Source organism: Crocodylus siamensis, chromosome 7, assembly GCF_052110815.1.
Source record: "Crocodylus siamensis isolate JL-2025a chromosome 7, ASM5211081v1, whole genome shotgun sequence".
Taxonomy (NCBI): Eukaryota; Metazoa; Chordata; order Crocodylia; family Crocodylidae; genus Crocodylus; species Crocodylus siamensis.
Window position 1 is genome coordinate 4,899,316 of NC_143401.1, and position 27,017 is coordinate 4,926,332.

At 51.4% G+C, this 27,017-nt stretch overlaps 1 protein-coding gene across 11 annotated transcripts in view; it reads right to left on the reverse strand.

Annotated features, from left to right (window-relative positions):
- Nucleotides 1-27,017, reverse strand: part of MACF1 (microtubule actin crosslinking factor 1) — a 225,318-nt gene that overhangs the window by 100,733 nt on the left and 97,568 nt on the right. For all 11 annotated transcript variants that reach the window (XM_090058664.1, XM_090058667.1, XM_090058656.1 and 8 more), the window contains 22 exons: nucleotides 26,650-26,926; nucleotides 21,890-22,018; nucleotides 21,259-21,336; nucleotides 20,559-20,720; nucleotides 19,885-19,989; nucleotides 19,011-19,106; nucleotides 18,495-18,620; nucleotides 15,209-15,361; nucleotides 14,534-14,688; nucleotides 12,469-12,595; nucleotides 11,590-11,773; nucleotides 10,505-10,674; nucleotides 9,573-9,751; nucleotides 7,664-7,802; nucleotides 6,920-7,113; nucleotides 6,278-6,440; nucleotides 5,165-5,248; nucleotides 4,832-4,939; nucleotides 4,102-4,200; nucleotides 3,698-3,850; nucleotides 3,373-3,461; nucleotides 2,924-3,059 (listed from right to left, as the gene is read on the reverse strand). In XM_090058664.1, the coding sequence (XP_089914790.1) occupies nucleotides 2,924-3,059; nucleotides 3,373-3,461; nucleotides 3,698-3,850; nucleotides 4,102-4,200; nucleotides 4,832-4,939; nucleotides 5,165-5,248; nucleotides 6,278-6,440; nucleotides 6,920-7,113; nucleotides 7,664-7,802; nucleotides 9,573-9,751; nucleotides 10,505-10,674; nucleotides 11,590-11,773; nucleotides 12,469-12,595; nucleotides 14,534-14,688; nucleotides 15,209-15,361; nucleotides 18,495-18,620; nucleotides 19,011-19,106; nucleotides 19,885-19,989; nucleotides 20,559-20,720; nucleotides 21,259-21,336; nucleotides 21,890-22,018; nucleotides 26,650-26,926 (3,106 nt within the window). The remainder of the gene's footprint in view (nucleotides 1-2,923; nucleotides 3,060-3,372; nucleotides 3,462-3,697; nucleotides 3,851-4,101; nucleotides 4,201-4,831; nucleotides 4,940-5,164; nucleotides 5,249-6,277; nucleotides 6,441-6,919; nucleotides 7,114-7,663; nucleotides 7,803-9,572; nucleotides 9,752-10,504; nucleotides 10,675-11,589; nucleotides 11,774-12,468; nucleotides 12,596-14,533; nucleotides 14,689-15,208; nucleotides 15,362-18,494; nucleotides 18,621-19,010; nucleotides 19,107-19,884; nucleotides 19,990-20,558; nucleotides 20,721-21,258; nucleotides 21,337-21,889; nucleotides 22,019-26,649; nucleotides 26,927-27,017) is intronic.

The following is a 27,017-nucleotide window of genomic DNA, read 5'->3' on the forward strand; positions in this document are numbered from 1 at the left end:
GCAGTGCCAGCCACCGATAAAAAGAAAGAAAGCTCATGGCATATATCAGCCTATCTACAGACCAGTCATGCACTAAAGGGCAGCGAACTTGCTTCTGATCATGCAAGAGGGCTCCAGCAGTGCATCCTCCAGTACTAGCCACCACGATTTCCCTCACTATATCAGAAATAGCCATTCTCTTTAGTAGGCAAGTCAAAGCCTCAGGAAGTAATACAGCTCTTGGCTACAATAGGTCCCAGAGTGGGAAACCATGCGATTGGGACAGAGGCTCACATAGCAAATGGTTCAGGTATTTCCAGAAAGTCTTTTCTCTTGCTGGTAGTAGCACAGGAAAAGGCAGGCTTAGAAGAGAGCAGGTTTCTTGCAGAACCCCATGGGAATTAAGTGCTTCCTATGCTGCACATGGTCTAGTTATCAGCTTGTACAAACTGCTGCTTACACAGAAGATGGACACACGGTGCTGGGCGATTCCCTTGGGGATACATGGAAGGAGGAGCTGGGAATCTCAGCTTGGGGAACTATGGAAGAAATGTAGTTTGTACTGGTCCAAGGAGCTACGAGCTCTCAAATCAGGAAATCTGTCACTGGAGTACTACATGGCTGCTGTGGTAAGATGGCCAAGGATGATCTGGTTTTTCCCTTTGTCCTGATTCTGCAGCGTAGATGGGGTGACCCATTAAAGAGCCTTTCAATTTGTTATCACCGCCACCAGAATCAAACCCAAAAGTTTGCAAAGGAGAATTTTTCCAAGGATTTGAGTTGGTTTAATGAAAGATATCAGCTTCACCCAAAGACCCTTGTCTGCCTGTGTCCTTAGAGCAACGGGGCTACGACCCGCACCCCCACAATCAAACATGCACGCTCCACACTGAACAAGCCGGAGAAGGACAGAGGGAAAGAGAAAGTGAGAAAGGACATAAAAAGCTTTTACTTACCAGAGTTGCAGGGCGTGCCTTGAGCAGTTAAAGACAGAGCCTTATGGAGCAGCTCAGGCGTGTCACGCACACAGTGTAAAGCTTGGGGTTAGCGTCCAGCATGCGACTGTTTTGTTTTGCGAAAAAAGAGCCCCACACACGGGTCGTCCTCTTTGTCACTTTGTGGGGTTTGGGGTTGTGTGTTTAGAGTCCGGAGGGTTAGTTAAACTTGTAAGCAAGGATGTCAGTTAATCTCAACAATAGTTGACATGAAACACAAACTGTACAGGGACACATCATGCTCAATGTAGCGCGCTCTGTAGTTCGGTTTTTTTTTTGGTTTTTTTTTTGCTTTTGTCTTTTGAATTCTATAACCTTTCACAGAGTCAGATGTTTCCAGCAAGCAAATGTTAAAATATCCTTCATACGCTCCCTTCTACAATGAAGCAACTGTACCAAACGATAGCCTCAAAGATGTGTCCTTCCCACAGGCCAAGTATCTACAGCAAAGGCCTAAAGGGGCCTCTTCGGAAGAGCTATAACCCTCCCCTCATTTCAGCCTTCCCCAAGCGTGCCAGCGAGCCTGCTCTTTTCTTATAGTCTTGTTATTCAACAGGCTGTACACAGGGGGTCCTGCCACAACCACACACCCAAAGACACCCCCCCCCCCACCAAGCAGAAATGTCTTTCCATGCTGTTTCAATAAAACACAGCAAAGTCAAGGGAAAATTTTGGTAGGAAAACGTTTGCCTTCCTGGGGCTGGATATGGGAAAGGCAAGAATGAACGCCTTGCACCTTTTTAAAGTACAGGGCTGTTCTTAGCCTCCTTTCTGGCAGCAGGGAAGGTAGCAACAATGATGTGAAAGCTTCACTGGTGAGGCTGGTGGCTTAGAGCCCAGGAGCCTTGTGTCTGCAACGTTGTCTGCTGCTGGAAAGTGAGCTAAAAATGACAACTTAAAAAAAAGACCTGGATGGAGACAGCTGAAATGTTTTAACACACCTCTACGGATTACTTTACTTCTGTGCACGCAGCACTGAAAACGATAGGAGCCTGAAACATGCCCAACTGTCACCCTTTCCTCTGGGTCTGGAATGGGATCTTGCTCCCTCGCCAACCAAGTCTGAGTTTTGGCTATCACAAAAGCATATCTGAATTGGCCAGTGCTTCAAAGTACAGGCAGCTAGCAAGCAAACACACAGAGATATCCATTGGACACATGTATATACACTTACATACACATACAGGTATATCCATGAATGACTGAAGACAGTAAACACCAATAATAGAGGCAATAAGAAGGAACTTCAAACCCTTCCCTCCCCATGCATGAGTGCAATGTGAAATGGAGACCAACAGAAATGTCACTGGATGGGAATGGGTGATGGACAGGGGTCCAGCCACTGAGTCAGTGAAGGTCTCAGCTTAGCTGAGGGCCTATGGGGGCTGGCATTCAAGATGGAGAGGAGCTCGCTTCCACGCTGCTCAAAGCGGGCACATGGCTCACTAAGCCTGCTTCGCAATCTCTGCATGGACACGTGACGAGGGTTGCCCCGTGCGTCCATCCTCATGCAGATACCATGCTGCTGCAAAACGCAGTGAACAAAGCCTTTGCAGCTCCTTTTCCTTAAGGAAACCCCAATGAACACTGTCTCGCTTTGAGAGCAGAAGTCCATCTCAAACCTGCTTCGCTGCAAGAGCAAGTCAGCTCTGCAGCTCAGGGAGCAGCTCCCATTAGCTGTATTGCAGAGAACTGTCTCCTGCCGACCTGGAACTGAATACAGAAACCTCTTCTGCTTGGCCTCTAGCAACCAACTCAGCCCGGACCCCCTAGTGCAATGTATGGGACAGAATGGAAAGGAGGCAGATCACGTGCGATTAATAACAAAGCCAACGGGCTGTGAACGGCTGGCAGTCGTGAGGCACGCAACCAAGCAAAGCCTCCGTCACACCTGCAAGAAAGGTCACATGTCGTATTTAGGCAGCTCTTGGACAGAATGGGAAAGGTACCTTGTTCTCAGTCTCCTGAGCCAGCTGGCTCTGAAGTTGCTGGAGCTGTTCTGTGGAGTCATTGCAGAGCTGCTGGTAGGAATCCTTTAGAGCACTGAGTTGGGTAGAAATCTGCTCCTTCTCATAGTCAGAAAGCCTGCAAGGGGGGAACGCAAAGTCTCTCATTACATCTAGAGAAAACAGCACTTAGCTCTGTGAATTTAGGATTTTGTTCAAAGGAAATAATCCTGCAAGCACAGAATGCTGCTACCAAAAGGCCAAGCTAATGATGTGCCACGGAGACCATGGCACAATGTGCTAATGGCACATAAAGACCATGGCACAAAAGCCAAGCTAATTATGTGCCACAACCATTGTCCCATCACAACCTGAATTTGTCCGTATCACAAAATTTGTGCTCCATGGTCCCATTCTCCTTTTTTTTACCGACCAGTACACGTTGTACTTACTTGTGGCTATGTTTGGCTAGGAAAATCTGGGCAGTTTTGATGGCCTCAGAAACTTGCTCCTTTTTTGTAGCTAGTTCTTCATTAAGTGCCTGTTGAAAAGAAGAGGGACGCTACGATTCAGAGGTGGGAAACACACAAGCAGAAGCTACAGAAGTGCTCCAAGACTATAGCCTACGCACAGCACTGCAGCAAAAAGCATCCAGGCTGCTTTGCTTTCATCAGTTTGGAGATGCTCAGTTGGAAACAGCAGAACAAAGTTTTAGTCTGTACAACATTAGCATGAAGACAACCAGAGAGATGGAAGGAAGCAGGATCCCTGCCTTACCTGCTGCTCGGAGATGGATTTCTCAATGTCTCCCAGCTCTTTGCCCTTGGGTGAGACAGCCTTGACTTGCGCGCTCTGCTTCAAACCAGAAACCCAGGCCAGGAGTTCTTTCACCTTGTCCACGTGCTCCTGTTTTTCTTCCTCGACTACTTTCTACAGGTGGGGAAGACAGAAAGATAAACCATGTTAATGAAAAGGCAGACCCAGAATTCCCACTGCCAGAGACCAGCAGCAAGCAGGTAGAATCTTTTGGGGGACAGATCCGACGAAGTCCACATGATGTAAAGCTGCAAAGAGGACAATTTGGGGCTTAGGTGGTGGGTAACCATTTGTAGATGCTATTAAGTGAGCCTGCGCTTTCTGCTTATGCCAATTCTTCATTTGGTTCTATAAAATAGCCTTACTTCCTCCTCCTCCAGCCGCCGGAGAGCATCACTGATGTACTTCACGTGCTGGGTTGTTAGTGTCACCAGAGCCGTATAGCGAGTCCGTAAATCCATGAACTGAGGAAAAGAACAAAGTGCAGATTTCAAACCCCCCGAGGTCACAGAGCCACAGTACTTTATAAGACACAACATGGGCACAGCACCTCTTGTTCAGACGGATCCCAAGCACTTCCCAGGTGAGAGATGTTACAGCACTGCTGACAAGCAGCTCTGAAATGGGCGGCAGTGGCCACCTGAAGCACAGCAAGCTGCACAGCTAGGGAGTGAAAGGTAGATTTGGGTCCAAGACAGTGCACTGAACCCCTAAGCTCTTCTGAAAATGGCCATGGGATCTTTAGAGTCCATATGAAGCAGACTGGACCCTGGCTCTCAAAAGTCCACACGCAGCATAAAGTATGTACAGTAGAAAGTACGCTGTGGACTTTGGAAGGACAAAAGGCTGAATTGACCCTTTTGGGATTTGAACTTGTGCTCCCAGGGTCTAGGTCGTAATCAAACTATTAGTGTCCGGTTTCCTGGCCTCATAATGCAGAGCAGTGGGGAAAGGCTCCTCTCCTCTTAACTAAACTAGCAGGAAGCAGCTCATCTTCCCCTGTCCCCTGCACCTGATTTTATTAGGCAATAATAATAAAAAAAACCCCACTCTTCCCCCACCAGGCTAGAGCTGGAAGGCAAGCAGACTCCTCACCTCCTGCGTGATGGCATCTGAAGACGACAGCATGCGTCTGCGTTTCACGGGAGACTTCTGCTGTGATTCAACAAATGCCCTGTATGTCATGAGCTGCAGCTCGTAGTCCTGGAAGTTAAAGGCAGAAGATGATTTTGTGTTGAATGTTTAATGAAGCTCAGTGTTTTGGAGTCCCTGGGCAGCTCATTCAACCTGCCTCCCACCGCTTGGTGCTGGAATCACTGCTGACAACAGCCGAGGAGTTTGTTTCTCCTTACCGGCTTATGAGAACGGAAGATGAAGAAAATATCCCCTCCCGCCCCCAAGCCCTGGATCCAGGCAATATGTTGTTACCTTGACAGCAGCCGAGTACTGCTGTGAGAATTTCTGACACTGGTCCAGTTTGGCTTGATTTCTCTCGATTTCTGCAACCAAAGCCTTTGACAAAAGAATTCAAAAGCGAAACCATTATCAGAACAACTGCTGCAGGTGCAGAGGGCTTCCTTCCCCCTGCCATTTTAACTGAGTTTTCCTCTTTCATCCTCTTTTTATGCATAGCCCCATTTGCTGTCCTCTCGCACTTGCTCAGAGGTATCAAATTAGGTTCCCAGTTAGATGGCTCTGGTGTCTTCAAGCAGAAACAGAGCAAGTGATGCCTCTGTCTTTCCTTCATCCCATAAATCAGACACAGCTCAAGGTCTCTTTAAGGATGCTTTGGTCTGATGAAAGGCCAAATGCATTGAAGGGCCTTGATTACCAAATAGCCACGTTAATCTCAGCCACATTCAGAACCCAGAGTGGAGGACGGCAATGTTTGTCAAACGGGAAAGACCAAATCAATAGACTACATCTCCCTTTCTGGAATCCCCTCTCCTGGAGCATTTGCTCATCGGTTGTGAAAGGAGCTTGAATGAGACCAGTGGGGACTTTAAACTTACTAAAAAAAACAGGGCAGAAATAGCTCTTCCCCCATCCTGCCAACAAACTGCAACTCTGAAACCCTTTAAGGAGGGAGAAGGAAAGGGAGCTCAGGCTCTCTGGCCCATTTCATCCACATGAGCACTTTCTACATCCACCTAGCTGAGGTACTTACATAGCTCCCATTACTGTAATATCCGAGTTCTCCGTAATTTTTGATGCATTTATCCTCCCAACACCCTCGTGGGGTAGGCAAGTGTCACTGAGATCTGCATTATGCTAACCCCTGAGCCATCCTTCTTGTCTCCTTCCAGTAAGCCTACTAGGAACTGCAGGTCCCAGAACAGGCATCAGGTGATGGTAACTTTTGGAATTAGCCTCCTGGGGTGTATTTTATTGGGCTAGCAGTCAACAAAAGCTTGTACATCTGACTACAAATCCATGCAACAGTCAAGCCTTGCAAGGCTCATCTCACAAAACAACTTTTTACTAGAATCATCTTGGACACCAACGCCGGTCTAGTGAGAAAGGCGCCGCTTCAGGCCTTACCGTCTGCTGGCTCAGCTGCTCGGACAGCACTCTGCTATCTTCCGCCTGCCCCGGTTTCATCAACTCCTGCTGGGCGGTGGTCTCCTCAATCCACTGGATGAGTGCCCCATGACACTCGCAGTAATCACTCAGCACCTCCTGGATGCTCTCCAGCTCTGTATGGCTGAAAGGACAAACCGAGAGAAAGGGAGGGAGAGAGCCGTTACTACACCTGAATCCCTGTGTCAAACCAACAGTCCAGACCTGGCCAGATAAACAGAATGTCTCCAAATCCCCCCGGGGATAGTTAGAGAGACCTCGTGTTCTGCTCTGGGGAGACGGGGAGCCTTTTCAAGCGGGGCTGCAGTGTGCGGGTACTGGAAACAGAGCCAGCCACAATAAAACTAATCAACTGCACCGAGAGGCTGTAAAAGGTATTCCAATGCGAAGCATCCTCTGGCAGAGAGCAGCAGCTACAAAGCTTGCCCACAGGATGGCAGATTGTCTAAAAACAGCAAGGGATGGAGCCAGGAGAGGAGAGAGAGACAAAGAGAAGGAAGTTCCACCTTCCCTTCAAAGGGGGAAACAGCTCACAGTATCCACCCGTGAAGAACAACACTGCTAACCCCAAGCAGCCAGAGCGAGAAGGCAGCAGCATCTCACCGGGTCTCGATCTGAGAGCAAGCTCTCTGCCAGCGATCCCACAGCTGGCTCCCCTTCTCCTGGTAGCGCTCTAGGTCGAGGCTGCGCTCTTGCTTCATCCGGTACAGCTCTTCTCCCACAGTCTTCGCCTTGGCGATGTCCTCTTCCAGCGTGGAGAACACAGAGCTCTTGTCCTTCACTTCACTGAGCCATTGCTTTAACAAACATCAAGCCGGTTCAGCAGATATTACTGGTAGAACACCTCACTTCAAGTTATGGCTGCTGCTACACAGTATAACAGGGATTTCTTCAATAAAACATTTAAAAGAGCAAGGAAGAGCAGTGAATGTAGGGCAGGTAGCCCTGCCTGACACCGCCCTGGGGAGGGGATTATTCTTTCTCCATAATCTGCAACAAAACTGGCCAAATCTAGGACTCAGAGATGCAAAATATTGTAAAGGCTGGTGCCCACTTTGGATGAGTCTTGTAAGAGTCACCATCTGTGAGCATAGCCCAAAGGATCTGCCAGGTGCCATCAGCACCAGCCATGCAAAAACATCTAGTGACCTTATCTACCAGGGCATCTGCTCTACTGACAGCACCCAAAGCCATAGGGACTGCATGGACTCAACGAGGGAGCAAGGCAGATGTACAAAGCAAATCAGATGGACAGAGGGAAAAGTCCAGTTTTACAAATGCCAGAGAGCCAAGACCAGCATGACACTGGTTTCAACTGTGTACTGCTGGAGAAGTAACATGACCCACCTTCAACGTAGCTCTGTGAGACTGAATGGCAGCTAGATCTGCTGGGACTGCCTCCTCCTGGCTCAGTTTAACCTCATACCCCTTGACCAGTGACTCTGCTCCCTGGGTATCCCGAACAATCAAATCAACCATCTTTAGCCTAGGAGGGAAAGAGGAGGAGGAAGAAACTGTGACACTCTTTGCTGTGAAGTCATTGCCAACAAAAATATCATAGAAACACAGAAAATAAGGCTTGGAAGGGTTCTCAGGAGGTCACAACTAGTCCAACCCCTGCTCAAAGCAGGACCAGCCCCAGTGAGATCATCCCAGCCAGGGCTTCGTCTACCCTGGCCTTAAACACCTCCAAGGATGGAGACTCCACCGCCTCTCCAGGTAGCCTGTCCCAGGCTCTCCGGGTAGCTTCACCACCCTCCTAGTGCAGAAGTTCTTCCTAATATCTAACCTATGCTTCCCTTGCTGCAACTTGAGACCATTAAAGCCCATTGCTCCTTGTTCCCTCATCTGCCTGTTGGGGATGACCTATCAAGCTGGTCTGTTCAAGCACTAGGAGGAGACATCTAAGAGAACCAATGCTGCCAGGGCAATGGACAATGACTACAAGTACCTGTCCAACACAAGCGTCGTAAAACTCTACAAAACCTGAAGAAATGAGAGCGGACCCATGTATCCAGCAGGGCCTAAGAGCTGGAATGCTGCAGTCTAACACCACGTCTCACAGCAGCACCTTTGGCCGTCTCCCACAAATCACCAGTCTCCATTTTTTAAAGGTATCGAGGGGCCCAGCTCCCACTGTCCTTAATCTCTGTGCTTTGATGCTTCCAGCTGTAAAGGGTAGTCTCCTGTTATGTCTCCCCAGAAATTTTACAAAAGGATACCATCCGGACCCTAAGCATCCCGACTGCTTATCTGCTCCCTAAGTTAGTGCCTGGGAAGTACGAGCCTCATAGGAATACTATTAGCAAGCAGGTTACAGAGACACCTGCTCTCAAAGCGCGACCACAATTGCTCTTCGCTGCCAATAAGTGACCCAACAGTCCAGCACACATTGCTGGGCCTTCAGCAAACAGTCTCCATGACTAGAGAACCACTTTTTAATCCTGCTTTGGGCACTGCCTTCATAAGATTTTTGAAGACCAGGGCAAGGAACTTCTCCACCCTTTTCCTTTACTCTTTAGGCAAAAAAAGAACTCCCCGCTTTGGCAACTGCCTGCTTTTGTCTGTGCTGATGGAAGTGAGGCACGAACAGCACTGAACAGAATAACCCAGAACAGGAACAGTCACCAAGTAAGTTCCCCCGCCTGGCTCAGAGCAACTAATGCTCCTCCACGCTGAGCTGTGCACCCGCTGCTAATGCAGTCCCTACATGTGATTCTACCTCCCAGCTCCTGCTCAGGCTATGAGCACAGACTGCTAAACACCCCGGAGGATGCTGCCAGACTCCGATGTCGGCACAATGTGGGTTGGACCATTTCCCAGCAGAGCGCACTGCAGTCTCTGCAGTGTAGTATAGACCTTCCCAACCCGGTGTCATACTAGCAAGCTTGGGTACTGGAAGCTGCCTTGCTACAGCAGGATACAGCATGAGGTTCGTTCACTGCTCTTCTTGGCAGGGCAAAAAAATTCGCACCAATCTCTGCACTGCCACAACAGACTGCTTCCAGTACCTGAGCTGAGTAGTATCAAGCCAGCTCCCATTGCAGAAACGCCAGTATAGATGGGCATCCACACACACAACTCTTCTGGAGCACCACTCCTGGGACCCACTGTTCCTCCTGAGTATGCTGTATCTGCTAGACAGTCTCAGGCCAGTTCAGAAGACAGCTGAACGCCTTCCTCGTTTCAGAGAGGAACCATGCAGCAGAGCCTCTTTTATCCATGCAGAGGTCTCAAAAAGCACATCCCCACTCACTTGTCCAGGTAGATGAAAGAAAGCCCACACATGTGATCCATCTTATCCACCAGCAGGCTGAGTTCAGAACGCAGGTGCGGTACACTGGACCCCGTTGGAGACTTGTCCAGAAAACTCTTGCATCGCTCAGAGACTTGCTGCAAGTCACATTTCAGCTGCTGCAAATCCTCCTGCATGCGCTGCGGGGGGACACAGAGAATTAATAGCCACGTATAGTACAGACTGGCAGGGAAAAATGCTGAGAAAAGCAGGGGCTGCCATGGCACAGAGCAGACAGACACAGAGATGAACAAGATAGGGTACAGGAAGATCTCTCTGATATTTCCAGCGTAAAGCTCAACTCAGCAGAATCCTTTCAGACCCAATTAGGGCTGGGCTCTGAGCGGCTTCCACAGGCATTGCACCATTTTCTTTATTCACTTCCGCTATCAGATTGTGCCACACTTAGCCTTGATGGCTGTACAGGCCAAGAGCATTCGCTCTTTTGGAACTGCTGCTTCTTTTATCCCAGTTGAGGGCAGCAATTACTGCACGTGATGAGTTTGCCCAGCTGGCTTCCAGCAGTGTTGTTTGCAAAAGGCCATGCGTGTGCTAGTTGCAGCACACAGAAAAGGAGCATACATTTCAATCGGATTTCCCCTCCCACCCCCTTGGATTCACGTCTTGCACTCAGTGTCTGCTCAGTGGGTGGAGGAGTGGGTTGGGCTTGTTGACATCTTTCCACAGGGAAAACCATAGGGTGGGAAGAGATGGGAAACAGAAAGCAGCAGCAAAGCAAGATGCGTTCATTGCCTTTCTCACTTAAAAAGTAAAATCCTCGCAGAGGGAGATAAGCAGGGGAGTCCTTTGGTAGTATTTATGCCTGAGTATTAGTGCCACCTGCACATCCCACTTCCCTCTGTGCCACTGCTAACCTAGCTGGAAGGACTGACCTCTTGCTCTGCAATGCGGAAGGTGTTCTCCTGAATAGCGTCACCATCTGCTCTGGTGCTGGCCGGGGTCTGGATTCGGTTCACTAGTCTCTGCTCACACTCCTCCAGGTGCAGGCGAATGTTCTTGAGCTCCGAGAGATACATCCTGGCAACCGTCTCATCTTTGTCCTCTGTCAAATCGTGAGAAAAAACACACAAAAAGGCCATCGATCAATCACCATCTCAAATGAGAGGCTCAGAGCCAGGTGCAGCACTGGCCTGATGAGAGAGAAGCAAGGGCAGAGGTCTCTGCTCAGATGGAAAATAATTCAATCAAAGCATCCCTATAGCTAAGAAGGCTTCTAGCCAGGGGGTAGCTCACATTGTGAAAGACTGTTTTATCTGAGTCAGAGCCAGCCCCCTGACGTGCTACACGCACACCTGTAGATAATTCTGGGCAGGAACAGATGTAACGGTTATAAAAGGAGAGCAAACTCGCTGAATCTTTGGCCTGTCTGTTCCAACCCGGTGGCAAATGGAAGTTAAACCAAGGCATGTTACCCCTGAATGAAACAGGCTTAAGTTACCACGGTTTAACTTTGCTTACAGGGAGACAGCAGACAGGCAGCAAAACGGTGCCAGGGGAACAGTCAACACATGCTCACAAGCGGTGAAGTCCTCCCTCTTTTAAAGCAGTAAAATTCTCCATCTGCCCTCGCTGTCTGAATGACACGACTGCGTTTAAACATACATTTCACTCGATGGCTTTTTCAGCGTCTCCCACGATGAAGCAGATGACAGAATCGACTGCCAAGGCAGTGTTTTGCCCAGGGCTCACCTCAGGTGGCACCAGGGCTACCAACGCCTAGGCAGATGCCTCCCCATCAGCTACAGAACAAGTGACAATGCCTGGGTCACTCTGCACAGGGCTGAACTGCTCAGCATGCTGGTAGCATGCCGCCCCCATGAAGGCCATGCATGGAAATGGGCTGAGGCAGAGAAGGCAGCTGTGTATGAAGTCAGAATCAATGATGTTGCTTAGATAGTTCAGAGCACCTGCGAGCCCCCCAGTCCTTGCTCCATCCATTAACCTCTCTCCAGCTCACCGTTCTCCATGGACTCCAGAAGCTGTTGGAAATGTTCCTTACAGGAGTCCACTTCCTCTTCCAGGTGCAACCGATCAGCCACCGAGAAGAGCTCGGAGTCACAGCTGTCCTGCAGGAAGTCTTCATAGTGAGTCTGGAGGCTCTTCATGGCTTGCTGGCACTCTCCTTGAGCCAAGGACCTGAGCTGCGGAGGCAACGGCAGAGTCTCTAACCATCAGGAACAAAGTCCCACCTTTCACCCAGATACACCCACACACCTCCCAAGCCCTGGAGTCTCCCAGACTTTGCGCCCATTTCTCAGAAGCAGTCATTCATATGCTTCTCATCTGGGGAGAGGCTGCTCTCTCCAAGGGGGACAACCAGCCCTGGGCCCTCCCTGGGACAGCCCTGCTCTGGCAGGTGCATTGTTCTGCACGTCACCTCCAGGTCTGCCCTGCTTGGTGTTTTTATTGCTGTGTCCCCAGAAGAATAATCTACATTTTCCTGAATCAAATTGCTCGTTGTAAAAAAGGGAGAGAGAAGTGAGAAGGAGCTGAGTCTCAAATCTCTCCCCTTTACCTCGCTCTTAACAGTTCACCAAGGAGTGACTGGAACCAGATCTATGATGCCTTGGTTCATGAGAGTGGAGGCAGCGCCAGGGGCACTAGACATCTGTAACCACTTTTGCACTGAAGCCCCCAGAGCTTAGACCCCCCTCAGCACCAGTACAGTGCTGGCTCTCAGCCCCTTTGGCTCGGTCCCTTGCACCCCCCCGATTTCCTTGTACTCCCCATGAAGCTACAGGTGCCTCTGCATCACAGCCCACCCCAGCCAGGATGATTTAATCCTAGACACTGCCGGGGAGGTGGCGATGTGCAGCCGGGGCAAGCTGCACGGTACCTTCTCCATGTTCCAGCCTTGCACCAAGGCCAAGTCCTTCCGCAAGTAGTTCCAGGAGATCAGGCTCTTTGTGTTCACGTGGAGCTGGTGCCAGAGGGCCATCACTTTCTGGTACAGCTGCTCCACCCTGCAAAAGGACAGCGCTGTTCTGTCACCGCTGATGCCCCCAGCGCACGTGGCTACAGCAGGCCGCCTGGCCCGATCCTGCCGCAACAGGCTCTTGAGCTTTCTGCCTTTAACAGCATTTGCACTGTAGGCAGGTACGTCCTCCCCTCCAGGCTGAGTGTCACAGCTCAGCCTGGATCTCTGACATCCCCTCACATATGGCTGGCGTCAGCCCAAGCTCATGGTGGCTAAAACAAAGCTCTTCATCTTTCCCCACTATCCCCCTTCTCCATCACTGTGGACAACACTCCCGCCTGCCAGCCAGTTAGGCCCATCATCTGGGGATCATCCTCCCCTTCAGGTCCTCACATCCAAGCTCTCTACATCTTGCTGATTCATTTTGCACAAAACCCAACACACAGCTTTTTCCTTCTCCACCTCCGTAGCCAAGCAGCTTGCCCAGAGACAGCAACATCCTTTTCTCCAGCCCTGACAAATGCCCTCTGGCCCTGCTCACACCCATCCAGAAGGCTGCTGTAAAAATCATTCCCCTAGCCCGCAGCTCTGACCAGGTCTTTTCTCCCTGCGCTCCTCCATGGCTTCCCCTTTGCTGCAGCATCAAACATATGCTGCTCGTCTTCACCTTTAATGTTCTCCGTGAGCTATCCTCACTCCTGCTACCAGCTCTCAGAAACATTGATTCCCACCTCCCACCAGCCCAAGAAGCCAGGCTCCATCACCCACTTCTTAGATGCTCTGCTTTTCTCAACACTCAGGAGAAGCTCCTCATAGCTATCAGCAAGTCTTCCCCTTATCCTCCTTCAAACCCCTCATTAAAACTCTTCTTTAGCAGGTTGCCTACAAACACTTGACAACGTTGAGGTGGCTGCTGTGCTAGGATCACTGCCCATCATGTTGACCAACACTGTTGCTTTGTTTCCTGGGTCCCATCTGTCTGTCTCTTGTCTTAGCCCTAAACTGTAAGCTCTGGAGCAGGGATTATCTTGTGTTCTGTTTCTGTACAGCACCTTGCACCTGGTCCAGGACTGAGCTCCTAGGCACCATACACGTAACAACTAATGGCTGTGGAAGCTGCCAGGCAGGCTCTGCTACAGGTAATGCCTCACTAGCCAAAGAGCAAACAGAGCCCAGTGCCCTTTGCTCCTGCCCAGGAAGTGAGAGAAAACTCAAGTCTCACGTCTACACTAGTTTCCTTGCAAACCCCGACCATAGACATGCTGCCCCCACACAAGCCAGAAGCCTGGTCGTTTGAAACTAGCCCTAGCACTAGTTGCACTTACAGTGGTCTGACAGGTCTAACACAAGGGGTCTGCACCACTGTAAAAAGCCAGACAGTCTAGACAACCCCCTGGGGACCAGGCTCCCTGCTAATACTGTCATCAAAGGGAGTCAACGGGGGCCAGGGTGGCGTGGGCGCTAAGGCGCACACTTGACAGTGCAAAGGTCACAAGTTTGAGGCCACAGAAGCATTCATGGCTCAGCCTGACAAATCACAACAAAATCTAAAAGTTCTGCTAAATACCTTGTCCCAAGGACATGAAAATGAAAGGGAGTCAACAGTAACTCCACTTTTGGTTGATGCTGATTATCTGTCATTGGGAACTGAAATCCCTGACTGAACAGCAACCAGACCCTGCTATGCCTTTACTGGATAGCACCCGCCACACCTGGACTCAAGCTCTGGATCAGGAAACGGAGCACTCCCTGTCACTTCACTCCCTCGGTGCCTCCTTCCTAACTACTAAAGTCCTGACAAGCCTTAAACGAACAACTCCCAGGAAGAGCAAGGGGTTCGGCATTTCCTAAAGCACCAGAGATTTGTTCAGGAGTTGTATTAATACCCCCCACATTGCAACAGAGGCAGAGAGAGGCCTCCCCTTGTCACTCTGGCTCCCAGTTGCCAAACCACAGCAAGCCAGGAAGAGCAGGGCTTTGTTACCTGTTGGCAATGTCGATGGCCTCTTTGTTCGGAGGAGGGATGAGGAAGCACACCGATGGCACCATGGCTTCATTTCCGGTGGGGCTGATCACCTTCCATTTGGTCCTCTGGGAGTTATCTTCCAGCACGCACTCGTCATTCTTGCAGATTGTGATCTACGAGGACCGCGGAAGGTGAGAGTCTGACCTGGCACCCAACCCACAACAAAGCGTCGCCTGCAAATGCCTTTCCTGACAGCCAGGTCCCTTTCTAGGAGGTCCCAGAGCTGCCACCGGGGGAAAACTGGATTGAAATGTAAAAGCTCTCTTTAAAAAAGAAAAAAAAAAAATCAACCCAAAAGGAGGTAAATTGCCAGTCACTTCGGGAAAGGAAGAGAGGAGAAATTAGATAAAATTGGGTGGGATGCAGGCCATTATTTAATGGGAAGAGATCAAGCCTCTGCTCCTCTGGAAACAGGACACTTACTACCACTCAGAGCAAATCAAGGTCATTGAGAAAGCTATTTGAAAAGCAGAGACTGTTCCCTTTGCCTCCTTACCATGCCATCAAATAGGACAGGATCCATCCAAGCTTCACCCTTTCCTCCTTCCCTCTCTCCCAGCTCCCACACAAGCTCATTCTTTCCTTCCCTCCCCAGAGAAACCCCCTGCCGGGCTGTCCCGTCAGCCCGCTCACCTCAATCTGGCGATAGTCACAGATAGCCTTGACGGGGATGGTGCTCCTCAGAACGTGGTCTGGGTTTCTCGGCTTCAGCTGAACGATGGTTTTGGACCGCCCCACCAAGCTGGCAACGGAGCTCTTCGACTGAATGAGCTGCTCCTTTTCATCCTGACAAAGGTAACAGCAAAGCATTGGCATTGGCAGGCCATGGGGGGGTAAAACAACTGGTCAATCCCTTAGCACTGCCACAATGCCCCTCTGCTCCCCAAAGGCACAGCCTCCTGGCTGGGAATTTAAGGTCTGAGCCAACACAAAGAGACTTCCCTTCACCTGAGCCCCAGGGTTGGGAGGACAACACATAGCTTTTCCCCTGCTAGGCAACTATATGACACCCCCCGCCCCGCAAAGCTGCATGCAGAGCATCGGTTCTTTTGCTGCTAGAGGCAAGAAAATCCCATCTGTCGGCACATAAAGGGTGGGGACCAAGAGCGGCTTGGCCGATGAGCCATTCCTTTCTGCCGCTCTGGGGAGGCTGTAGGAACGTGCTCCCCTCCTCACTCTCACAAAGCAAGGAACGGCAGCGCATTTCAAACCATGTCTAGAAGATCAATGCAGCGGGGTAAGGGGATAAAGTCCCACCCCCAGAAACGGTTAATGGGAGCCTGGTCACAGCGTATGGGCAAATGGATGGGTTCAGTGAGGCTGTCAACTTCCCCCAAGTCAGCTTCTGCACACGTGTACCCCAAACGCACGGTCAATGCAAGGTAGCTCACACCACTTTCATTGAAAAGCTACCTCACATTCACCATGTGGCTACTACGGAGCAGCTGACACATCCCGAGCTCCCCGTCTTGCTTAACCTGAAATAAATTGCACGCATGCCCACCCTCAGGGCAGAAAGGCACTGTCCAGTTGCCCCCGCCCTCCAGTTTCTGCTCATCTCACTGCTAGCTAACACAGGGATGCTCCCTTCCAGAGCACTGTCAAACCCCCAAGCCATTCCACTTGAGAAGCACGTCTTTCAGGATGTCATTGCAAGCTTTAGGGTTCAGCCCATTTTTTTTTTTCTAAAGTCGGAAGTGACAATCCAGAGACATTTAACCCTCATGCTTTCCACGCTCAGCCCATTAAAAAGGGTTAGCTTCAGTGCTAGAAAGGATGACCAGTCAATTATTTAATGGTATGGAAAAGAAGTGCTTAAAGAAACTACCTGTGCCTGTCCCAGGCAGCATGGTTGGAAGAAATACAGCTTTAACTCATTAGGTAAGAAAGAGGATGAGCATACACTAGAGAGAGAGCCAGAGCATCCTGTTACTTAGATCTTGGCTACTCGTCTAAACACGGCACAAGGTCCTACCACGCCAGAGGCCCAGGGCCAGCTTTCTAATGCTCCAGAGTCTCAGTATGTGTGGATAGCACTCTGATAAGAGCACCAGAAGCCATGACAGCTGCTCCACGTCTTGATGACTGGAGGAGACAGGCTGAGCACCAGACCTGGATTACTCACAGCACCTGAGGACCCTGACACGGAGAGGAGCGAATGCCACACCGAGCCTCGAGAAGAAGAGAGAGCACAGGTGAACCCAAAGGATTTACCCTGTGTGGCCGACTGACCATCAGATCAGTGCCCACATTCCTACAGCAAAGCCTCCAGGGACCAAACGAACCATCAGAAACACTCTGAGAGATCAGACATGGCAACTGGGTCATGCAACATCTGAGTTCAACCTCCCTGAATATTCATCATAGCTAAGCAATGAAGCACTAGCATGAATTTGTCCTCCTCTTTAGGGCACAGAGTTCAATCACAGGTTGATGCTTCTCCCCCCGGTTTCTCTTGTTCTGTCTATTGGCATTGCTCAGCTCCCACCCTACTGTGTGAACAGCTCTATGGTGCTCCCCTTGCATTAATGTCACCCTCTGGCTCAGGGGTGGGCAAAATGCAGCACACCAGGCCATTCTATCCGGCCCATGGGGCCCCTAAAAAAATTTTGAAAATTAACATTTATCTGCCCCTAGCCACCTGTCATGCAGCCCTTGATGGCTTGCCAAAACTCAGTAAGTGGCCCTCCGTCCGAAATAATTGCCCGCCCCTGTTCTTGCTGCTGCCCCGATTGCAAAACAGACATTGAATGCTCATTGCTTTGATTTTAGAGCTAGCCTCCTTTGTGGACCCGGCGTAACCAATTAATCAGACACTTGATCTGAACTCAGCGAGGGGGTTTCTCTCCATCCCACCTTGCTCTTGAAGGAGCAGCAGCAGCTAAGGAGGTTACAGCCTTCAACTAGATCAAAGTAGAGTACGTTTTCACTGGATCAAAGCAGAGTGACTGCCTCTACCCAAAAAAATAGCTTATCCCTACAAATTTACATATGGAAAGATGGTTTGATGGATACTAATGATGAGAACTTTTTAAAAGAAACCGTGAGCACTTCTCATTTTTCTACACTACAAGAGGTGTCTAGTCAGCTTATCTGTACAGCCAGCCACACCAGCTTTTAACAAGGTCACAAAAAGCTGGAGTGTTTTGTGCCAAGGTGCCTCATACATGAGAGTCCTTCACTGCAGTCACTCATCTTCCATTATAACTATTCAATTAAAATCAGATTAGTGTGCACAGTGTTAAATCAACACTAAGTGGTACCATGGAGGTCACACCCAGGCTGCGCTCCAAAAAAACACACACACACACACACACACACTCACAGTGTGTGAATACTGTGATGAAACACTGCTACAGCCTCCTCCTCTCCGAGGTCGGTGGTAGTCTGTTCCCCCCACCCTCTCCCTCTCATGCGTCTATCATTTTGGTGGCTAAGCAACCAACTCTGCCTTGGTGCTCCCTTGGTCTGGCTGACTATGGGAGGCTACATTTTGAGCTTCACGCTAATGGAAGCACCCCAAGTTTTTGCAGTGGATCAGGCACCCTCAAGCTTTATAAGGCCTGTGTATCCCAGTGGGCACAGTGCCGCAGACAGACCAAGGCTCTTGGGTGGTGGCAGCCATGACCCCAGGCGTGATCTGGGAAGAGGGCAGACACTCTGAGCCTGATAGGTGGTCGGGCGCAGTGAGATGGGTGTCCCAGCACAGGCGTGGCCCACCACAAATACCACTGCAAATCAGAATGCAAAGAGAGGGCAGAGGTGAGTGGGCAAAGAACATGAAGCTTAAGCATGCTGATCTAAGAATGAATATACCATTTTTCCCCTTAAAGCCAAAGGCAGGCAGCAAGGGTGCTGCATGGGACTGCTCATCTATCATGTGGACACCCCATAATCTGGGGGCTGATAAAACACCCACCATGGAATCCTGGAGCAGGTCCTCCAGTCGGGTCAGGCTGGTGTTACGGTCACAAGAATACTTCCGTTTGATGGAGTCCTGGAGGTTCCTTAAGTACGTCTCCGACTCCCGGGCATCACTGAAGAACTGCAGAGCCAGAAAGCGTCAGAGAACTCCGTACCACTCAACACACCCCGGGCCACTCAGTGACATATGGTGCTGAAAGGGTCTGACCAACACCCTCAGCAGGCAAGCATCTTCTACTGCCCTGTCCCTCTGTACCATGACAGCTGTGAGCAGCACTATCTGCATGCTGAGGGCTATTCTAGAAGAGCTGAGCCTACAACATAGAGGGCAAAATATCCCCTGGGGACAGGTCAGAAGAGAAGGAGTTAGAATGGAATAAAAAAAAAAAAAAGATGATGCCCTTCACCAAACTAGAGTCAGTTGGCGCTGTGCTACAGGCACTCAATGCAGATTTTGTTCTCTGAACGGCAGATCAGGGAGGGCAGGGCTGGGCTCTCCCCGCTACTCTACCTGAAAGTAAGCAGCGTTCTCCTTCACGTGCTGTTCCACGCACAAGCAGAGCTGTTTGATCCACTGCCACTGGGACTGGACAGCCGCACTGTATGCCTGGGAAGGCAAAGGACACCACGAGTTACAACCAAAATGAAATCAGTTTTATGGGTCAGCATTTAAATAGCTCATGAAGTTCAGACTGTTCAGCTGGATTTGGCTCCCACGAGGTGCAAGGCAGAGTGTACTGGAAGAGACACAAAAGGAAATAAAGCAGAGAGGCCTTTTAATGGTACCTCCTGAAAGGACATTTCCTTCTACTCTCCAGCACGGGGAACTGTGGGGTGGTGCTGGTTCATGAATGAAACAGCAAGAGAAAGCATGCTCCAATAACCTTAAAATGTTTCTCCATCACTTTCATGAGCATGAACAATTCAAAATTAGCTCAGGGTCATTTGCTGTCTTATCTTACCACAGGACCTTGGGCCTGGGCCCTGGATAAGCAAGCACTTCTTGTCACCATCACAAAGGTATTTGTTTTCCTGGTATAATAAAGCTGTTTACCACCACTTAGAGCTGATAAGAGTGACTGGGGTGGAGGTATTGTTGGTTGCAGCTGTGTTAGTCTAAGGACACAGGCAGACAAGGTTCTTTGGGTAAATCCAATATCGTTTATTAGACCAACTAAAATACTTGGAAAAATTCTTCTTTGCAAGCTTTTGGGTACAAACACCTTTCTTCAGGCAGAGGAAGCATCTACCCAGGGTGGAGGTAGAAGTGCGGCATATTTATTGCATGTTTGCTGATCATGCTTCTTCATGAGGATTTCCCTGGGTTCAGCTGACATGACTTGGGGTGAAACCCTTTAGTATGTGCCCCTGAACAGACAACGTACCTCGACAGTTTGTTTGGCTGGGTGATTCTCTAGGGACAGCAGCTCAGCTGTATCTTGCAGAGACCGAAACACATCCTGCTTCTCTTCCAGTTCCATTGTCAGCTCCTGAGCGTCAGATACACATAAAGACTCTGGTCAAAATCAGACACTTGTGTAGTAACCACATTTTAAGTATGTAACCAAAACTGAAGATGTGAGAGGATCTGAAGATGCGACTAAGGCATGGCTGAAACCAGTGACGGAAAGTCACCGAGAATTTGACAGTGCCTCTGATTTACGTTTTGAATGGCATTATTCGATTAAGAATTGAAAAGGTAATGTCTTTCCAGCTGTAGCCCAGAACTTCATCCTGGGAATCTCTTGAACCCTGAATAAGATATTTTCCCCCCATGCTTGCAGATGTGGACGTGGGTAGGGGACAGGGACAAAAAGAAACCCAGCTGAACAGACTTTACTTCGAGCTCCAAACTCTGCCGAGAACCATGTTTTGTGGGTGGCAATGACAGGTTACAAGCACTATGGGCTTGTCTGAAGGAACTCAGAGCTCCTGAAAAGTCTCAACTACAGTTCCCAGTGGTCTCCTGAATTTTTCATGTAGCTAAAAGGCTCACAGCAACAGCAGCATCGCCAGCAGAGCTGTACAGCTGGAGGCCGCACCTCAGGGTTTCACTCACCGAGAAGTAATTTCTTTTGGCTGCAATGTTGGAGTTATTGTCACTCCAGTCGTAAGCCAGCTCATCTTCCTCCTTTTCATTCAGCCAGATGAGCTCAGTTGTGGCTCGAGACACAAACCCGTACAGACTCTGGAGATGCCGCAGTCGGAAGCTTGACGTTTCCTGCGCCCAACAAAAAACCCGCTCCCCTCAGGTGAGCTGCAATGGGATCCTTCCCCGAATCTATTTCGGTGCCCCCAAGATGGGAAGAGGGCTTAAAACACTCTTCAGATGCCCTCCTACCAGCTAAGTGAGAATCATGCCCCATGCCCCCACCACATTCCTAGGACAATTGCTGCCACGAGGATCTGCTGCAAACTGGGAAGCAGTTGTGGGAATATCTTCCGGACTGCATGGCCCGAGGCCAGCAGGCAAACAGCTTGGAGAAGCGGCCACTTGCCTCCTGGAGACAGGGGGAACTAACTGAGCCTAAAGCCATGGCCCTCAGCAGTGCACAGTCCAGCCTTGCAGAAACTATAGCTATGTGGGTTTACAGGTGGCTGCTCTTCTTCTCTGCTTGCAAGCCCCCAAAGTTGTTGCTAGTGCAACAGGGCATGGATACACCCTGCGTCTTTCACCTTGGACATTGGGAGGGTGGCCAGGCCCCTCAGGAAGCAGCAGGGTACAGTGCCAGTGGGTGGGGTGTACAATACCCACTCACCATCAGCTTGCAGTACTGCGTCTCCAGCTTGCCGAGTGTTTCCGTGTAGCTGGTGCGGAAATTCTGGGACATTTTACCCTGAGGAACGAAAGGTATTGGGGTCACCTACCAGAGCTCCCATGTCAGAGCAACACCCCACAAATCCAAAGCAAGTCCCTTCCCTGAACTGCCCACGAGCAGCAAGACAAGGAAGCAGGAATGCCTTTCAGTGCGTGTCTGGGGAGGTGGGAGTGTCTCAGGCTGGGGGAAAGAGTCCTTTTTCTCAGGGGAGGAACTTATCCAAGGGAAAATAAAGACTGATTTGCAAGAAAACAGCTGGAAGACATATCCAATGAGCAGCCTCAGCACTTGGGTTTAAGCCCTACCCATGTTTCACAGAGTAAGTTTGGAGGGATAAATTCAAGTTTGTTCATGCTGGGGGGTGTTCACTGAGCCCGCCTGTGCACCCTCAGAGACGCAGTGTGTGTGGCCAGGTCACCCGGCAGCAACAAAGATGCCTCGCTGCTTCACACCCAAGCCTGTGCTTCCTCTGAGCCACAAAACACTGGCAGGACCCACCTTCCTCCCCTCATCCTCACCCGCGTGAGCTCTTGCCAGTGTAGCTACTCCATCCTCCAGCCTGTCACCTCACCTCGTACAGCCGAGCCTCCTTCACGCTGGAGCCCAGGTCCTCCACGCTGGTGTGGACGTGCCGCTGGGTGTCCAGCTGAGATTCCACGCTGGGCAGGTCGCTCCCCCACTCTTCTCGCTCCAGCCTCATCTGAAACAGCCACCAATAAGTCCAGCCAGCCTTCTTCAGGCTCAAAAGCACGCGAGACTGGGGGTGACTTTACCTCCCAGCTCGCTACCAAGACACAACGCTCTTTAAGGGGCTGATCCTAACATCACTGAGGTCAAGCACCCAACTCTCACTGAGTTCAGCAACAGACAGGTCCCAAGCCATTCAAGAGGCCTTTTTGAGTTGAATCCACCTCGCGCCCTGCTTTGAAGAGTACCTTCCCCATTCGCTGTGCACAGCCTGTTAAAAGACAGCATGTAAACCCCATCTCCAGCCTTTCATAATTTTTAGGGTCGGAAGGGACCTGAGCAGATTATCAAGTCCAACCCCCTGCCATGGCAGGAAAGAGTACTGGGGTCAAACAACCCCAGCAAGGTGTTCATCGAGCCTCCTCTTAAGGACCCCCAGGGTAGACAGTCCCAGCCGTAGCCAGCCTACCAGAGGCATGACACGGATGGGCACGCGCCGCACGCCTCGGGTCCCCTCGGGCTCTGCGCCCCCCGCCCCGGGCACCTCAGAGAAGGCCACGCAGACGGCGCCCATGGTCCCGGGCTCCACGCAGACGGCGGCCCTGGCTCTCGGCCGCGGAGGCTGCCTGTCCCTTTTCCAGGCTCTGGGGCCCGGGAGTTTGGCCACCTCCCCGTGTGGGGTCTGCTCCCTACTGGGGTCTCTGGTGCCAGGTGGAGGAGCTCCAGGTCACAGTCCAGAGGCTGCGCGCCATCGGGGGCTGTGAGCCGGAGATCGACTCCTACTGCTGGGCCCTTCTCCCCCGGGAGCCGCAGGGTCGACCACGGTCTCCCTCCAGGACAAGGGAGGACTCGGGGACCTCCCGCTCCGTCCAGTCAGGGGCATGGACCGAGGTGGTCAAGGGCCCCAGGGCCGCCGCACCAAGCCCTTGCCCCGCCGGCGCTTACACACCTCTTGCTGCCCCGGCAGAGCCGGCGGAGTCGCCAGCTCCCACAGGCACCACGGGCCCGACTGCAGCTACCGCCCCGCTCTGCCCACGACCAGACGTAAGCGTTTGTTGTGGGAGACTCCACCCGGAGGGGATGGAGGGGCAGTCTGCCGCCCCGAGCCCTGAGCCCGGGAAGTCTGCTGCTTCCCGGGCGCCCGCATCCGGGACATTGCGGAGAGGATCCCTGAGCTCCCCCAGCCCACAGACCACTATCCCATGCTCCTCATCCACGTGGGCACCGACGACACGGCTCCCAGCCGGGTCACGAGGCGCTACAGGGATTTGGGAGCGGGGCTAAAGGGTCTGGGGCACAGGTGGTCTTCTCATCAATCCTCCCAGTCTCGGGCTATGGGCTGAGGAGGGAGAAGAGGATCCACGTGGTCAACCAAAGACTGCGGCGCTGGTGTCATCGGGAAGGCTTTGGCTTCCACGACCACAGCCCGCTCTTTGGCGAGAGCGGCAGCGAGCTGCTGGGAAGAGATGGCCTCCACCTCTCTCCCCTGGGGAGGAGGCTCTTCTCAGCCAGACGGGCTGACCTGCTCCGCCGGGCTTTAAACTAAGCCTGCTGGGGGACGGGGGGACTACCACCGCTGGTGGCCCGCTGAGCGACCCTTGCAGAGCCAGCGGGCCAAGGCACGTAAGGGAGCCCACCTCTGCCCCAGCCCTGGTACCACCTGTGGGCAAGACATAAGCCCCCAAGGGGACACTCGCCTGCCTGTACACAAATGCCAGGAGCCTGGGGAACGAGCAGGAGGAGCTCATCCTCCTGCTCAGTGCAAATAATTACGACGTCATAGGGACAACGGAGACCTGGTGGGACTCCACCCACGACTGGACCTCGGGTATAGATGGCTATACCCTGTACAGGAGGGATCAGGTAGATAAAAGGGGCGGGGGTGTAGCTCTCTATGTTAAGGCAAGCTACATGTCCCTCCAAGCTGATGTTGGCAACCAGGGTGGACGACTGGAGACCCTCTGGGTTAAAATTCGTGGGGAACACGGCACAGGGGACACAACGGTGGGAGTCTACTACAGACCTCCCACCCAAAGTCCTGAGCTTGACCAGGAGTTCGCCCGGGAGCTGGCTGAGGCCGCATGCTCCAGGACCTTGGTTGTCATGGATGACTTCAATTACCCAGACATCTTGTGGGAAGATCACTCAGCAAAATCCGAGCAGTTGCAAAGCTTCCTCTCGTGCGTGGATGACCTCTACCTGACTCAAGAAGTCTACGGGCCAAGGAGAGGTAAAGCGCTGCTTGACCTGGTACTGGCTACTGGGGACGACCTAATCGGCGACCTAGCGATTGATGGGAAGCTGGGTGACAGCAACCACGACCTGATCACCTTCACCATCTGCCGTAAAGCTGGCAAGTCAGTCAGCAACACGGAAGTCCTTGACTTCAGAAAAACCGACTTTGACAAGCTCCAGAGGCTTGTCAGTGAGGCCCTAAGGGACCATGACCCCAGGGAGATGGGAGTTCAAGAAGAGTGGTTCAAGGAAGCAATCCTCAATGCACAAGCTAAGTCTATTCCATCTTGGAGGAACGGCAGCAAGAGGGCACAGCAGCCCCCTGGCTCTCCAGGGACCTAGCAGACCTCCTGAGGCTAAAAAGAAAGGCCTACAAAGGATGGGAGTCACCTCCAAGGAGGATTATGCTGCACTGGTCCGGTCCTGCAGGGAGCGAACCAGGAAAGCCAAGGCTGCAACTGAACTCCAACTAGCTTTGAGCATCAACGACAATAAAAAGTCTTTTTTCAGGTATGTGGGGAGCCAGAGGAAAAGCAAGGGCAACACTGGACCCTGCTGAAACAGATGGGACAACTGACGCCCAGGAAAAAGCCAACCTATTAAATGGGTACTTTGCGTTGGTCTTTCATCAGTCCCATGGGACGCCCATGCCCACTATGGGACAGGTAGGTCCAGGTGAGGGAGATCCCCTACCCTTCATTAATGCTGACTTTGTGAAGAAACACCTTGAGAAGCTGGATACCTTCAAGTCATCCGGCCCTGACAATCTACCCCCCAGGGTACTCAAGGAGCTGGCGAGCGTCATAGCCCAGTCCCTGGCACGGGTCTTTGAAAACTCCTGACGGTCTGGTGAATTGCCCGAAGACTGGAAGAAGGCCAATGTGGTGCCGATCTTCAAGAAAGGGAGGAGAGTGGATCCGGCTAACTATAGGCCCATCAGCCCGACTTCTTTCCCAGGGAAGATCTTAGAAAAGTTTATTAAGGAGGCCATCCTTGATGGACTGGCCAACGCCAACATCCTGAGGGATAGCCAGCACGGGGTTGTTGCGGGTAGGTCTTGCTTGACCAATCTCATTTCCTTCTACGACCAGGTGACCTATCACCTGGACCAGGGAGAAGAGATTGATGTCATATATCTTGACTTCAAAAAAGCCTTCAATCTGGTATGCCATGATCATCTCTTGGCGAAACTGGCCAGTTGTGGCCTTGGCTCCACCACGATCCGCTGGCTGGGAAACTGGCTCCGTGGTCGGACCCAGAGGGTAGTAATTGATGGCAGTCACTCATCGTGGTGCCCTGTGACCAGTGCGGTCCCCCAAGGCTCTGTCCTTGGACCCATATTGTTCAACGTCTTCACCAATGATGTGGACACTGGAGTCAGGAGCGGACTGGCCAAGTTCGCCGATGACACCAAACTTTGGGGCAAAGCATCCACACCAGAAGACAGGCAGGTGATCCAGGCTGACCTGGACAGGCTCAGCAAATGGGCGGACGAGAACCTGATGGTGTTTAACACCCAAAAATGCAAGGTTCTCCACCTTGGGAAGAAAAGCCTGCAGCATCCTTATAGGCTCGGCAGTGCTACGTTGGCTAGCGCTACGGAAGAAAGAGACTTGGGGGTCATCATTGACCACAAGATATACATGAGCCTGCAATGCGATGCTGTGGCTAGTAAAGCGACCAAAACGCTGGCTTGCACCCAGAGATGCTTCTCGAGCAAATCCCAGGACGTCTTTCTCCCCTTGTACTCGGCCTTGGTGAGGCCGCAGCTGGAGTACTGCGTCCAGTTTTGGGCTCCACAATTCAAAAAGGATGTGGAGAAGCTTGAGAGAGCCCAGAGGAGAGCCACGTGCATGATCAGAGGTCAGGAAAACAGACCTTACGACGACAGGCTGAGAGCCATGGGGCTCTTTAGCTTGGAAAAGCGCAGGCTCAGGGGTGATCTGGTGGCCACCTATAAGTTTATCGGGGTGACCACCAGGATCTGGGGGAACGCTTGTTCACCAGAGCGCCCCAAGGGATGACGAGGTGGAACGGTCATAAACTACTGCAAGACCATTTCAGGCTGGACATAAGGAAGAATTTCTTTACTGTCCGAGCCCCCAAGTTCTGGAACAGTCTGCCATCGGAGGTGGTTCAAGCACCTACATTGAACACCTTCAAGAGCAAAGTGGATGCTCATCTTGCTGGGATCCTTTGACCCCAGCTGACTTCCTGCCCTTTGGGCAGGGGGCTGGACTTGATGATCTCCCGAGGTCCCTTCCAGCCCTAATGTCTATGAAATCTGAGCTGAAAGTGCAATTTAAACAAAAAGGCAGAAAATACCAAAGCCTTCCATGCTAATGGATGCAGCTTATTCTGTCTGCAGAGCTCCTCAATCCCCACCCCCTATCCAGGGAGCACACTCACCTGCATCTCTTCCACCCAAGACAGCAGCTCATATACAAATCGGAGGTTGCCTTCATCCTCAGAAGAGGAGATGGCTACCAGCTCTGTGCGGGTCATGGGCTTCCGGAACCAGGAGGCAGAAGACGTGTGCGTTCCCTTCGTCAAGGACTCTGCCTTCAAGTGCGTTGTGCTCAGGGTGGAGGGCTGCACTAGATCCAGTGATGAGAAATGGCCCTTCCTGTATAGGTTAGTACATTCCAGCCGCAGGGTGACCAGCTCGTCTTGCAGACGTATGATCCTGAAGCGAAGCAGGAAGGGGACAGGGAGGAGACTGATTAAAGAGGTCTGGATTCTGGGAGGGACACCAGACATGCCCTGCCTGCTCTCTA